At 44.8% G+C, this 15537-nt stretch overlaps 1 protein-coding gene across 2 annotated transcripts in view; it reads right to left on the bottom strand.

The window, feature by feature from the left end:
- The window catches only part of FAXDC2 (fatty acid hydroxylase domain containing 2), a 63005-nt gene that overhangs the window by 41186 nt on the left and 6282 nt on the right, over window positions 1–15537 (bottom strand). For both annotated transcript variants that reach the window (XM_040345092.1, XM_040345093.1), the window contains exons 2-3: window positions 1266–1310; window positions 521–612 (exon numbers count right to left, since the gene is read on the bottom strand). In XM_040345092.1, the coding sequence (XP_040201026.1) occupies window positions 521–612; window positions 1266–1310 (137 nt within the window). The remainder of the gene's footprint in view (window positions 1–520; window positions 613–1265; window positions 1311–15537) is intronic.

Genomic DNA, 15537 nt, shown 5'->3' with positions numbered 1-15537 from the left:
CTGTCGCGCTCAAATCCTGTACGTCCAGGACGTGAGCGCGGGAGGAGCCAAGACTGCCCGACTATACACGAGTGTACTGCGCTCGGTATATGCCGGCGCAGTATTCAAACTCGGCGCGGAAAAGCGGGTATCGGCGTATATCGCGCACCCACGATTTTGTCCTGATTTTCAGGGCAAAAAAATGCGCGGTATACGCCGATAAATACGGTAAATTAAGTAAAGCTTCACTTTCCAAAGCATCACATACAAGGGGGAAAAAATGCTTTTTTATTCTTGCACATGAATGGATGATGGAAGTTAGCAGAGCTTCTTCTCAATTACTAAGCTCTGGAGCAATTTCAGTGCACAGTAGGATCTGCCGTTATTAAATCAACCCCTTTGTTACCATGTGGAAAAAGAACCAGATCAGCCATGCCCTAACAATGACAGCAAAAATAATACAAGGATACAGCTTTTAAATTTAGACACATTAACAAGAACATAACACACTGTTATAGAATAGTCCTGCATATAACCTTACCATGTGACTGTGTTTCTGAAGGCAGCAAACGTAAGAAGACCAGTGCCTAACACAAAAGCTGTTTTCTTCACCGAGTCCCAAACTTGCCCATCCTAGAGTAAAAAACATGAACCCAGCAGCAACTTAACAGGATATATCAATGGTAAATAGCAATGTTATAAAAAATGGTGGCGTTACATAAAATGGCATGTTCAAATTGTAGGATGGTAAAAGACCATTATTGTGACAAAATAACTGTATAGTTTTAATACCTGTAATAATAGTATTCGGTATATGAATTTTACTTTTATTTTATTTTATTTTACAGACCTTTATATTCGCCTTAAAATACAGTCCAAGTTGTCCAGCAAAAGTAGTAGTTACATAATTTAGCTAATTCAGAAATGTATGGTGCTTATGTATCAAAATAGCGGCTGTATGGACTCCTCCATACAGTAGAGCTTGGCAAGCATTCAGGGGTGGGTGTGTGGCACCGATCACAGACATTGTGCATCACAACCACTACTTGAAATATATATACCCATAAAACAAAAGAGAAAAGTGCTATATAAATGTAACTGTATTGTGTTGTATAAAAAGGTGCAAATTCACTTTCCTGACCAGTGTAAAAATGAAAATGTTCATACTTGGCAAGGTGAAAATGAAAATATGAAACATTTTACTTATTTTCTAAACCTGTGTTCTATATGCATTCCCCTAGGATGCCAAATTTATATCTAGCCAATACCTAAAGTCTTCATGTTACCTGGCTTCTGCGTTCCACGGGAACAGGGGTGTCACTTTTGCCCATCTGTAAGCAGAAAGAAATGTACCACCTATCATTAATAGGACCACAGTATACACAGAATCTTGGCAAAATCAGAAGTCCTTGTAAAAATCACTTTATTATAATCAGTTTACAAGAAAATATATCGAGAAAGAATGCCATAATCTATTTTTATATACAGTGGGGATCGAAAGTTTGGACACCCCAGGTAAAAATTTGTATTATTGTGCATAACGAAGCAAATTTTTACCTGGGGTGCCCAAACTTTCCATCCCCATTATATACTATTTATATATGTATATATATGTATATGTATATATATATACATATATATGTATTGGAATGCTTCTGGCTATAGACAAAGGGCCAGATCCACAAAGAACTTACGCCGGCGTATCTATTGATACGCTGCGTAAGTTCTACGATGCCCCGTCGTATCTTTGTTTTGTATCCACAAAACAAGATACGACTGAATGTGGGCTCGATCCGACTGACGTACGTCTTAGTACGCCGTCGGATCTTGGGTGCATATTTACGCTGGCCGCTAGGTGGTGCTTCCGTTGATTTCCGCGTAGAGTATGCAAATTAGCTAGATACGCCGATCCTCAAATGTACGTCCGCCCGGCGCATTTTTTTACGTCGTTTATGTAAGGCTTTTTTCGGCGTAACGTTACCCCTGGGTCTATGAGGCGTACGCAATGTTAAGTATGGACGTCGGGACAGCGTCGAATTTTCCGTTGTTTACGTTGTTTGCGTAAAACGTTCGCGAATAGGGCTTTGCGTAAATTACGTTCACGTCGAAAGCATTGACTATTTGCAACGTGATTTCGAGCATGCGCACTGGGATACCCCCACGGACGGCGCATGCGCCGTTAAAAAAAAACGTAATTTACATGGGGTCAAGATGAATTAACATAAAACACGCCCACATGTTAGTCATTTGAATTGCGTGCCCTTACGCCGACACATTTACACTACTCCGCCGTAACTTACGGCGCAAATTCTTTCTGGATACGGAAACTACGCTCTAAGTTACGGGGGCGTAGTGTATCTGAGATACGCTACGCCTGCCTAAAGATAGGCAGATCTTTGTGGATTTGGCCCAAAATGTATATGTTTTCTTTCATTTCATTTTTCATTTCATAAATAAGTCAGAGCCATGACTCCTCCTCTTCCCTTGTGGGGATTATTTATTGAAACCAAAAGAGTGCACAATCTAGTGCAATTCTGCAGAGAAACCAATCAGCTTCCATATTTTATAACAGAACAAATACTGGGCCAGATTCACAAAAGAGATACGACGGCGTATCTCCTGATACGCCGTCGTATCTCCTGATACGCCGTCGTATCTCCTGATACGCCGTCGTATCTCTGAGATACAATTGTCGTATCTATGCGCCTGATTCATAGAATCAGGTTGCGCATAGATAGCCCTAAGATCCGACAGGTGTAAGTGACTTACACCGTCGGATCTTAGGCTGCAATTCTAGGCCGGCCGCTAGGTGGTAATTCCATTGCGGTCGGCGTAGAATATGCAAATGACTAGTTACGCCGATTCACGAATGTCCGCTTTGCCCGTCGCTGTAAATTTACGTAGTTTCCGTAGAGATACGCCGCGTAAAACTAAAGCTGCCCTCTAGGTGGTCTAGCCAATGTTAAGTATGGCTGTCGTTCCCGCGTTAAAATTTGAAATTTCACGTCGTTTGCGTAAGTCGTCCGTGAATGGCGCTGGAGGCCATTTACGTTAACGTCAAAACCAATGACGTCCTTGAGACATCATTTAGCGCAATGCACGTTGGGAAATTTTAGGGACGGAGCATGCGCAGTACGTTCGGCGTGGGAACGCGCCTAATTTAAATGGTCCCCGCCCCATTTGAATTAGGCAGGCTTGCGCCGGGCGGATTTACGCCACGCCGCCGCAAGTTAACAGGCAAGTGCTTTGTGAATCAAGCACTTACGCTGAAAACTTACGGCGGTGTAACGTAAATGTAATACGTTACGCCGCCGCAGCGTAGGGCGATTCTACGTGAATCTGGCCCACTATCTTTATTGTGGGAAATCACAACATTTTAGTGCGCTAGAATGTGTGTAAAATGGGCCCTTAGTGAGAAATAAAAGCCATATTTTATTGGATCAGTAAGAAAAGGAATGACGTATGTATACCTTATGTTTTACAAAGGCAACATTGTACTTGTCAACCTGTCATAACTTCAGTTGTATTATCCTTACACCTCTGAATCATCAGTGACAACAAAACGCAAGGATAGCTAGAACAGCACGTACTTTGTTATCAGCTTGTGATTACAATGCAATAATCATTAGTACATAACCTACTCATAGTCTGCCACATTGACAGAGATATCCCTTTCAGTACAGCAGCACCACTGATACATAACAAGAAAAACGACTTCACTCTCAGTAGTAGACACCAATAAAGGGAAAGAATAGCGTGTTTTCAGTGAAAACCCATTTATAATCCTTATTGCAGCGTTTTTCTTAAAGGGACTCTACAAAAAATAAAGCATGAATAGGCAACACAGGAGAGGAGCATTCTACCTGAACAACATAGAAGAGCTCAAAGATCACCAGGGTGCAGCACATCATTTTTAAGAAGATAACATAGGAAGGCTCCAGTAAAGAAGGAAGGTATGACAAGTTTAAGGGTCAGCAGTAAGTATTGCAGACTTCAGGGATCAATAGTATGTAGTGCAGAGTTCAGCAGCAAGTAACACAGACTTTAGAGGTTAGTAGTATATAGCACACAGTTCGGGGACCAGGCGTATATAATACAGAGTTCTGAGGTCAGTAATATGTAATGTGGAGTGCAGGAGTCAGAAGTAATTAGCTCAAAATGCGGAGTTCAGAGGTCATTAAAATGTAACAGAGTTTAGAATGAGGAGTGAGTAACACAGGGCTTAAAGGTCAGTAGTATGTAACACAGGGTGTAGAGGTCCATAGTATTCAGTGCACAGTGCAGGGGTTAGGAGTACGTTCTTACACAGTGCAGAGATTAGTAAATAATGCAGGGGTCAGAGTTATGTAAGACAGAGTTCACAACTCAGGAGGGTCAAAAAAGTCAGCAGCTATGAATACTGTAGCTGCTGCCTTTAGGCTCCATTCACACCTAGGCAGACAAATTTGCGGCGTTTTGTCACCGCAAATCGCGGTACAAATAGCAGCGTTTTGTACCGCGATTTGCGGCGACAAAACGCCAGTATTGTCCGCCTAGATGTGCCCCAGATTGACCCCCTCTATGGAGATGCTTCCCATCTCCTAGCCGAACGCCAAAAGCCGCCTGAAAAAAAGGTCCGGGACCTTTTTTCAGGCGGCAGGCGTCAGGCGTTCGGCGTGGAGATGTGAACCATCTCCATAGAGGGACATGTGTTCTCATCCCTCTGGCGGCAGCGGCGTAGCACTACAGGCGTAAAAACGCCTAGATGTGAATGGGGGCTTAAAGCGTAACTTCACTTTTCCTGATAAAAAAAAACATCCCCTCTGCGTGATATATGTACATTGCAGGGATTTTTTCAAACTTTGTTGCTAGATTTGTGATTCTGAAGAAATCACTGTTTGTTCCTCTGTGCCCCTAAGCTAAGTGAGTCTAATGGGAGTGGTTTCATAATTATCAACCAGCTGCTGCAGCTGTAGGGCTCCAATGAGGAAAACTGCTGGGACTGCATACCTTTAGATGTGATTTTCTATTGGGAGTATTGCAGGGGATGGCTGAAATCTGACTTGCATCTTAGTGCAGACTTCTGGGAAAATTAGCGAGGCCAATCACACAAGAAGAAAATTATGTTTCTGGGGGGTGTTCTGTACATATTCTGTGTACAGAACATCCCCAGGTAGCCATATTGCATTTTACAGAAAATTACAGAGCTGCAGATTGAAAAGGAATGTGATTTTTAATAAAATTAAATTACAATATAACTTGTGTCGCAATTGTATATACTATATATTTTTTTTTATTTGCTATTTTTTTCCCCACGAAAGTGAAGTTACTCTTTAAATAAAAGGACACTTACCTGTACAGGGACCCAGCACTGTCGTCACCCAGGCTGTTTTTTTTGGTCCAAAGTGCTGGAATGCTTCCTAGTAGAAGCTGGCTGTGAGCCTACAAGGAATCCCCACTGTGCCAAGACTCACGGTACTTTTTGAATGAACCCGACATATCACAGGTCCCAGGATTGGGTGTTTGGGAGTGGGAGAGCTTCAGAGGAAATGGGTTCAGGTACCTGACAAAACTAGGTACCCCCCTATCGGAAAATCTGTTCGCCTGTATGGAATTCCAATGGGAAAAAAAACATGCATGCTCGGAAAACAATTTGACGCATGCTCGGAAGCATTGAACTTCTTTTTCTCGCCTTGTCGTAGTGTTAAACGTCACCACGTTCTCAACGCTCAAAAGTTCAGACAACTTTTGTGTGACCGTGTGTATGCAAGCCAAGCTTGAGCGTAATTCCTTTGGAAAAACCAGCCAACTTTTTTCCGACAGAAATTCCGCTCGTGTGTACGAGGCCAGGCCTCCACCCTGGCAGCTTCCAAGATGGCGCCGGCCCCCTCTGCAGCCTTCAATCACAACAGGGGATCCCACAGTGCCTGATCTCCCACTACAGGGGCCGGATGATCACACAATGCCACCCTTCTCGCCCCCAAGTGATCTTTCTCCCTGCCTGCCCAGATCGCTGCCCGTCTCTGCGGACATAGAGGGGGACCTGCTCAGCCTGGAGCACGCTGCTTCTCCGCCACTCAGCGCTCTATGCTTCAGTCCTGAGTATAATGCAGAACGAGGAGGGATGCCTCTACACCAGGTCACAGTGAGTACTATTGATGGCCCTCCTCAGTCCCATGTACTCCCTCTCACTGCCGATTCTGAGCAGAGGCTATGGACATTTATCCAGCAGCTACCCACTAGAGCAGATTTTGAGTTCCTTTTACAGAGGATGGAGACTGCTATGAAGGGTGAAGTACAGACCCTCAAGCAGAAAGGGTCGGTGCTGGACACCCGGGTAACTGCTGTGGAGCAGGAACAGACTGTTTATCCATTTATCCATTGCTATATACAAAGGTAATGGCAATACCTCACAAGTTTGACATTGATTGTTCTGTGAAGTTACCGTTTTATTGTATGTGTGACACATCTTTAAATAAAGATTAAAAAAAAAAAGCAGTCCTCTCATCTTACACAAGGTATATTCCTTCATATTGAGTATATACATGCTTACAAGTAATGTGTTAGGCCCCATACACACGACCAAACATGTATGCTGAAACTGGTCCACGGACCAGTTTCAGCATACATGTTCGGTCGTGTGTAGGTGCGAGCGGGCAGAATTCCAGCAAACATTTGCCCGCCGGGCCTTTTCCCAGCGGGCAAATATTCCTGGATTTGTTTTAAAACCGTCCGCTGGAATCCTGCCCGCTCGGACATGTATGGTCGTCTGTACAGACCTACCGTACATGTCCGAGCGCCCGCCGTCCCTCGCATGCGTCGAATGACTTCGACGCATGCGTGGAAGCATTTAAAAGGCAGGCCCGCCCACGTCGCCACGTCATCGCTGCGTCATCGTCGCGGCGACGGCGCGGACACGCCCCGCGTATTGTTTACGCGGGGACTTCTGTACGATGGTTAGCACAGCCATCGTACAGAAGTCCCCGGGCAGACATGTACGGTGAAAACGGTCCGACGGACCGGTTTCATCGTACATGTTTGCCCGTGTGTACCCGGCCTAAGTGTAACTCTTGTGAGCACTTGATCACAATACTCCTTCTGACCTTGCCTTTCTTCTAAAAAGGCGAGTGCTATCTCAGGCATCATCCATGCATCCCAACTTTCTAAGATAGGAAGGAGGGACGCAATATAGCACCAATTATGTAGGCAAAGGACACACCCCCACCAACAAATTCTATGGTTTCATCATTAATTTTTCTTTGCAACTGTCTATTCAAATATCAAATGCAATTATAAGATGTTGGAAAAAGAGTTTAGTGCAGTATATTATGAAAGTTAATGTAGAACTCCAGAAAAAATAAAATTCTCCATGTCCTTGTTGCTGATCTCCTACCTTCACTGACTATGCCAACCGTGTTCTTCTGAGATCTGTAGTTCCTCTGCAATAGCCTGCTGATCGTGAAGAAAATCTGTTACTGCCCAGTGATTTCCTGCTATTCCTCCTGTACTCCCAGCCAGCGGTCTTGTCACTTCCCACCAGTAGTTCCCTAAAAGCAAGCAGCTACTGTATCGCCCATTGAGGTGGTTTCCTCTCCTCCTCCTCATCTGCTCCCTTCCAGCCCCCGCCGCTGCCCGCCATCTCTCACTGCAGAGTGGGGATCATTACGAGACACCGGCCAGGTGACAGAGCAGGCGATCTTGGGCTGTGACAGATCTTGTATATGAAATACCGATTGCCGTAACGTTCCGCCTCCAAGACCGGCTTTGTGATTGACAGCACACTGGTCCAATGCCGGTCATCGGTATTTCATATACAAGATCTGTCACAGCCTGAGATACCCTGCTCTGTCACCCGGCCGGTGTTTCGTAATGATTTCTGCTCTACACATGAAAAGATATAATAAATATTTACAAACAATGTGAGGGGTGTACTGTATATAGCAATGGATAAGTTGAGGGCAATTATGCCTGAAGGCAGCCCATTCCTCCATAAAGGCGCAGTATAGCAATGGATAAACTAAAGGCAGATAGGCCTAGAGCAAGGGTGCCCAACCAGTGGCCCGGGGGCCACATGTGGCCCGTGGATAGGGTTGCCACCTCATCCCTTTAAAACAGAACACATATGAATTACACAGGTTCTGAGGCTAATTTAATTTAGATAAGACTCCACTTGAGTTCAATTACCACCTTAATCAGCCACAGAACCTATGTAATTCATATGTGTTCTGTTTTAAAGGGATGAGGTGGCAACCCTACCCGTGGAGCTCTCTGATGTGACCCGCAACCTCCTGCTCTGGAATAGAATACTGTTATTAAAGGTAAGTTTATTACTAAAATCACAGTGTATATACGGGCATTTCTGTTCTGTAGTGGTTACTGGGCTGCTTTCAACTGATCCGCAGGTGCAGAGTAGTGCACCTGCGGTTTACTTGCACTGAGCCATAGACTTCTATTACCTGCGAGTTTGGTGTGCTTTCTAAAAGTGCACCACACCTATAGGATATGATAGAAGTCTATGGCAAAGTGCAGTAATGCCACAGGTGCGGGTCAACAACCGTGCATCAGTGTGATAGCAGCCTTAGGTTCCTTTCACATGGTCAGTCCGACCCAATCAGACCCTCCATTCACCTCTGAGGCCTCATACACACGATAGGTTAACCAGAGGACAACGGTCTGATGGACCATTTTCATCCGTCAAAACCTATCGTGTGTGGGCCCCATAGGTTATTTAACCATCGGTTAAAAAAAAGCCAACTTGCTTTAAGTTTAACGATGGATTCCTAACCGATGGGAAAAAAACGATCGTTAGTAGGCACAATCATCGGTTAAAAATCCATGCATGCTCAGAATCGAGTCGACGCATGCTTGAAAGCATTGAACTTCGTTTTTTTCAGCACGTCGTTGTGTTTTACGTCACCACGTTCTGACGCGATCGTTTTTTTTAACCGATGGTGTGTAGGCGCGACGGACCATCAGTCAGCTTCATCGGATAACTGACAACAACGGTCCATCAGACCGTTCTCATCGGATGGACTGATCGTGTGTACAGGGCTTAAGAGGTGGCAGATGTACGCCTACCTCCAATCCGAAAAAAAGAGTTCAGTGTGTTCTATAGAGTGGGCTGCCATCCACCCACTCCACTCATTGTGACCCACGACCGGTTACCAAGTCGCTTAAGTGGCCCCCGCGCTTCAAAAGGTTGGGCACCCCTGGCCTAGAGGCAGCCTATTCCTCCCTAAAAGATATATAACAAAAGTACAAAGCACTGTCAAGACTGACTACTCAGTAAAGCTAGACAAATGATTAAATATCGAAGGCTTTAAAATAAGGCTGCTGTGCGTTTAACATATGATATTCTATTTTGATTGTGCATACCACCAAAAGGTTTTATTTATTTGATACTAATAACATTTGAAATAATTTTATCTAAAAGCAATGAGGCCTTGACTTAAAACCTTATATATGTTGATTTTTGTTGCTGTCTGTGTCTCCATTGTAGAGATTTCGTCTCACTGTCAGCATTGGTGTGCTCACATGAAAGGATTAAATCCAACAGTGACACAATAACACAAAGAAGAAAAAAATAGGGATTCTAGACCTTTTTCATTCTGCAGCAGAAAATATGCTATATTGTCTGGAACCCCATTGGACAGATCCATCACTTCCTGTCCTGTGACCACATAGGACCATGTGACCACATAGGAAATTAAAGTGGAGGTTCACCCTAAAAACATGTATATACAATTCCATCCAGCATACTGCCGACATGTACAGTATGCTGTTTTTTTGTTTGTTTTTTCGCTGCACATACCGCCGTATAGCTATTTCCCCCCCAGGCTCCCGGGTAGTGGATCCCGCGGGAGTGGGCATTCCTATTCAGAGACTAAGTGATTTACGTGATGACAAAAGCTTCCCCCCGGCGCATAAGCGCCTCACCAGTTTCCGAAAGAAGCCCAACTGCGAGTCGGCTCTATACGGCGCTATACGGCGCTTGCGCACCGACGTTCGGCTTCTTTCGGAAACTGGTGACGCGCATTATGCGCCGGGGGGAAGCTTTTGTCATCACGTCAATCACTTAGTCTCTGAATAGGAACGCCCACTCCTGCGGGATCCACTACCCGGAAGGCGGGGGGGGGGGAAATAGCTATACGGCGGTATGTACAGCGGGAAAAAAAAAAACGCATACTGTACATTTCGGCAGTATGCTGGATGGAATGGTATATACATGTTTTTAGGGTGAACCTCTGCTTTAAGGGAAATCCTTCTAATGGACTAACGAAAAGCAATACAACTCTGATATAGGTTCTATGCCCCCCCTCCCCGACCCCCCCAATCTAAATGTTTTTTTTTAACATTTTAAATAGCGTTAGCCCTTAATATGGCCATTACCCACTAATTATATCTCTTGCTCGCATTCTCTTCCTTATATATGCTCAAACGGATACAATAGCGTTGTACTTTGGACCCGCTGCTAATGGACATGTTGCTGAATGCATGAAATACAGTCCACACACATTGTTTTTTTTTTTTATTAGCAAAGCACACCCACATTTGGCATACTGTTCATCAGTTCCTAATGAATTACTGCACGGTTTACTGTGAATGGTCATCCAGAGGTGGAACCTCTATAAACCTGTCATTATGTCACTGATAATAGGTGAAGGAGTCAACAGGGAGCATGTTTACATTCAGTGTAACAGTCACAGGGTGACATTTAATGTGCTCCACATACCTAACCACCTGACTAAGGATATTATCGCACCAACTGCACCCGTTTTTTATAGGTCAAGGCTTACAGAAGCAGTATAATAAGCATCATACATTTTTAAAGCCCAAGTTGGAAACTGCATTTTTTAATCCCAAATATACCTAGTAATTAGGCAGCATCACAATTAGGGTGCCCACGTGTCCCGGATTGCCCGGGACTGTCCCGCAATTGACAGGTCTGTCCCGGGTCCCGGGCACCTTCATTCCGGCACAGTACAGTGTCCCGGAATGAAATAGAGGACAGAGCCACCCCCTACTAACTAGTAACTACATTTCTGGAACTAGTTGCTAGGGCCTGGCATCTTGCAACCAGTGACAATTTACTCTCAGACAGTGAGGCCGGGAGCGAGGCCTGCGCATAGTGCAGCACTGCTGTCCCCACCCACCTCGACACCTCCTCCTTCTCTGGCACCCAGTGGCAAGCAGCAGGGACTGGTGTGATCTTCACTCTCCAGATAGTGACTCCACTCCTTTCCTTCTATGCACGTGGCTCATGCACCAAGGAGTGACAGCAGGACTGCATCTGGTGGCAGGCTATGGGTGGCAAGCGGCACTGCATCTGGTGGCAAGTGGCACATTCACCTGACAAATAACCCGCCGCCAAATTCCCCATCCACCCCGAGACTACATTCCCCCCCGCCCCCCCTCATCTTTTTTGGGGGAAGGTGAGAGAGGGGGTGTGGTCACCCTAATCACAATTCCCAATTGAAAGTTTAAAGCAGTGGTGGTCAACTTTATTGATACAGAGGGGCCTCAAGTATGGCCTCTGCCATCACCAAAGGGTCGCACATAATATGAATTTGGCCTCAAGTGTGGCTTCTGCCATCACCAAATGGTCGCACATTATATTTGGTGAATATAATGCTACAGAAAGATGCCAGAGATTGCAGACATGTATTATAAGATGGTCAGAGGCTGCAGGTATGCAACAAGAGATGTTCAGAGACTGCAGACATGCTACAGGAGGGTGTAATGTAAACATGCTATAGAGGTTGTTGGAGAATTGGGACAATAGACATCGTAGACTGGAGGCACATTACATGAGACCACGTTAGATCACTGCTATCACATCCCCCTTAACAAATCAATGCCTCCACATTTGTTCTCCCAACAGTGTTCTTAAAAATTACCTACACCACATTTTTTATATTTCTCTCAGCAAAATAAGAAAAAATAAATATAAAAAAAATAAAGGGGATAGGCAGCACAGCAAAGGTAATTTAGTGTGAAATAAATAAACCAAATAATTTAACTACTAGAAGCCAGTCTATAGAATATTTTTCCTTTCCTTACACAGACTACTGTCTGCTGGGATCAGTGAATAAGCGGTATACCTGCTCAACCGTGTCACTGCGTCTTCTCCAAAGGGAAGTACTGGTGCATGATAGATGTTTGTATCCTTCCGCATCAAAATAAGTGGCAACTCAGTTCCGGGTTTCCATCTTTTACTATAAATAGTCAAACCACTGATTGGAACCCAGAGCTGGGTCTGAGACTTAAAGGAGAAGTCCAGCCTGGGCTTGTTTGGCTGAGATTCTCCTATGGGTCACAGGAGTGCAATTAATTTTACACTCCTGTGAACCGTTTTCAGCAAAGAGAGGTTTGACGTCACACAGATCAGTCCAGGCACCACGTCATCCCAACTCTGGGAGTCTGAATCCTCCAGGTGCCTGGACTGATGGCTGTCTCAGCCTCTCAGCGAATCGCTGAGACGGCCGCTCCCTGCCCCTCCACAGCTCAGCACTTCAGTGAGCATGGAGGAGCAGAGCAGGAGAGCTGCTGATTGACAGTCAGCGGGTCTCTGCTTGGGGAGCCGAGAGAACTGAGCCATCTATGGTGTTCGCTGGTTCGGTTCTCAGTGCAGAGACGCCGGGGGACAGATGCAGCATTGGACCGATGCTGCATCCACCTAGGTAAGTATAATGGGGAGGAAAACCGAACGCATACTTCTCCTTTAAGTTGGGTACACTAAAATTCAGTCAGGACCTGCCGAATTTTGGTCTGTGTGTATCTTTCCCTGTTGGACAGAAGCCGATCCAACGATCTTCGATCAGCGTCTGCCACGATGATCAGTGTATTCTGACAGCGGAGAGTCCCTGCTATCAGAATACAATGTCCTGACTACATCAAGACATTTTGCCTTTGTTGCCATGTGCGACTAAGAAATACAGAAAATGGTAAAAAAAAAGCATTATGCCAATTAAATGATGGTACTGTTTGGGTATTCTGACAGCTGTAGGAGCCCATTGTTAGAATACAGTAGCCAGCACTGAAAATTCCCCCATCCACAGTTTTTAGTGTGGATGCAGATATTGAGTGGGCTGAATGAGAAAAATCACCCAGCTGAATGGGCCCTATGTAAGGTATCAGCTTTGGCCCTATCACCCCTTTGATTGACATTGGTAAGGACTGCAATAAGTACAACAAAGCATTATCTAAACCAGGGGTCTCTGAACTTTCTAAACAAAGGGCCAGTTTATCATCTTTCAGACTTTAGAAGGGCCAGTTACTGTTACTGTTGCCAGTAAGAGTAGAAAATGTCCTGGCGTTGGTAACAATGCCCCATCAGTGGTGACAGTGGAAGGAATATAGCTGTATCATTGGTGTCAGTGAGAGGAATAGCTCCCCATCATTGGTGTCCATGACAGGAATAGTGCCCCAACATTGGTGTCAGTGGGAGGAATAGAGCCCTATCATTGGTGTCCGTGAGAGGAATAGTGCCCCATCATTGGTGTCAGTGGGAGGAATAGAGCCCTATCATTGGTGTCCGTGAGAGGAATAGCTCCGCATCATTGGTGTCCATGACAAGAATAGTGCCCCATCATTGGTGTCAGTGGGAGGAATAGTGCACCATCATTGGTGTAAGTGGAAGGAATAGTGCCCCATCATTGGTGTCAGTGGGAGGAATAGTCCCCCATCATTGGTGTCAGTGGAAGGAATAGTGCCCCATCATTGTTGTCAGTGGGAGGAATAACGTCCCATCACTGGTGTCAGTGGGATGAATAATGTCCCATCACTGGTGTCAGTGGATGGAATTATGCACCATTGTTAATGTTAGTGTGAGGAATAGTGCCTGAAGGGCCACATCCGGCTGCCGGGCAGCAGTTTGGAGACCACTGGTCTATACTGACATGACCCCCATCAAGAGGCCAACCGCCAACAAGTACATTCTTCCTTGTGAAATGACAGGCAGGTGCATACCTTTGACCTTTTGTACTGCCCCCCTGGTTTATTGCAGGATTATGCATCCATTGTGCCCTAAACGTCTGCCTAGGTTACGATGTGAATAATCCGGCTCTGCCATTACTGATGAAGAGAAACAAGTTTTCTAGGAAAAAAAAAGTTGGCTAACAAACGCTAACATCTATGTATTCACTTTTCTATTACAATCTATGACTGATAGGTACACCACTTTAGTAATAGCAGACTTGCATTAAAAGTGACAGTCTGTAGCTATTGCTAAACAAATAAGACTTTTTTTTTAAATAGGCTGATTAGGAAATTTCGCCAATGCTAGTTTTCAGTTTTTTTTTTATCATTGGCAATCCCCAGAGAGAGGAATGTCTCTGGTTATGCAGGGTCAAGAACAAGCTGTTTACCCATTTTTTTTTTCTTTTGCAGGCCGGGGTATCTTTCTTTACACCTGACTTGCGCTCAGGGGAAGGTGACATCACATTCGTTGCAGTAATCCCAAATTTCATAGGAGGCTCTGCAGAAAAGTGCAGGTACTTCTCATTAATGGGATCCTTAGGCCCCATACACACGGGAGTATTTATCCGCGGATACGGTCCAGCGGACCGTTTCCGCGGATAAATCCTCTCGAGGATTTCAGCAGATTTTAATGCGATGGAGTGTACTCACCATCGCATTGAAATCCGCGCCGAAATCCTCTGGCGATGACGTGTCGCGCCGTCGCCGCGATTATGACTCGGCGACGTGCGCGACGCTGTCATATAAGGAATTCCACGCATGCGTTGAATCATTGCGACGCATGCGGGGGATCCCTTCGGACGGATGGATCCGGTGAGTCTGTACAGACCAGCGGATCCATCCGTTGGGATGGATTCCAGCAGATGGATTTGTTCTGCATGTCAGCGAATATCCGATCTGCTGGAATCCATCCCAGGGGAGATATATCCGCGGATAAAGATCCGCTGGCATGTACACACCATAGGATCTATCCGCAGAAACCCATTTGCTGGGATTTATCTGCGGATGGATTCTATGGTGTGTATGGGGCCTCAGTGTTTCCAGAATCCCACTGGAAGGACTGTGATGTCATACTTGCTTATGCATTGCAGGCACAAGCTGAGTATAGACAAATGCAATTAGTTGTGTTCCAAATTCGTCTTTCGTCAAAATTTGGCATATACGTTCATTCGGAAGCATCGGAATAACGAAAGACTATTTTGACAATTTTTTTTCCGATAGGGAACAAAAATTCGAAAGAATGGAAATCAGAAAATTTGAAAATCAGAAAATAAGAACGAAAATCATAAAATAAGAACGAAAATCAGAAAATGCGAAAGAACAAAAGACATTCAGATAATTTTGTTTTTCGGATTTTCTATTATGATTAAATTATTAACCATTGTTATCTTTTTTTTATTATTATTATTATTATTATTATTATTATTAATAGTTACGACATCGCCGCTCCAGCTAATCACAGCGCTGGAGCTGCGCTACCCGGAATACACGTCGAGGCAAGATGACATCTCCCTCGGCGTGGACCAGGTGAGTTCCCTACGCATCGTTCCAAGGTAAGTATTTCATAATGAGCTAGTATGTGGTGCATACTAGCTCATTATG

The sequence above is a fragment of the Rana temporaria genome, chromosome 3 (genome assembly GCF_905171775.1).
Source record: "Rana temporaria chromosome 3, aRanTem1.1, whole genome shotgun sequence".
NCBI lineage: Eukaryota > Metazoa > Chordata > Amphibia > Anura > Ranidae > Rana > Rana temporaria.
Note: the sequence above shows the minus strand (reverse complement) of the source record. Positions and strands in the feature narration are given on the sequence as shown.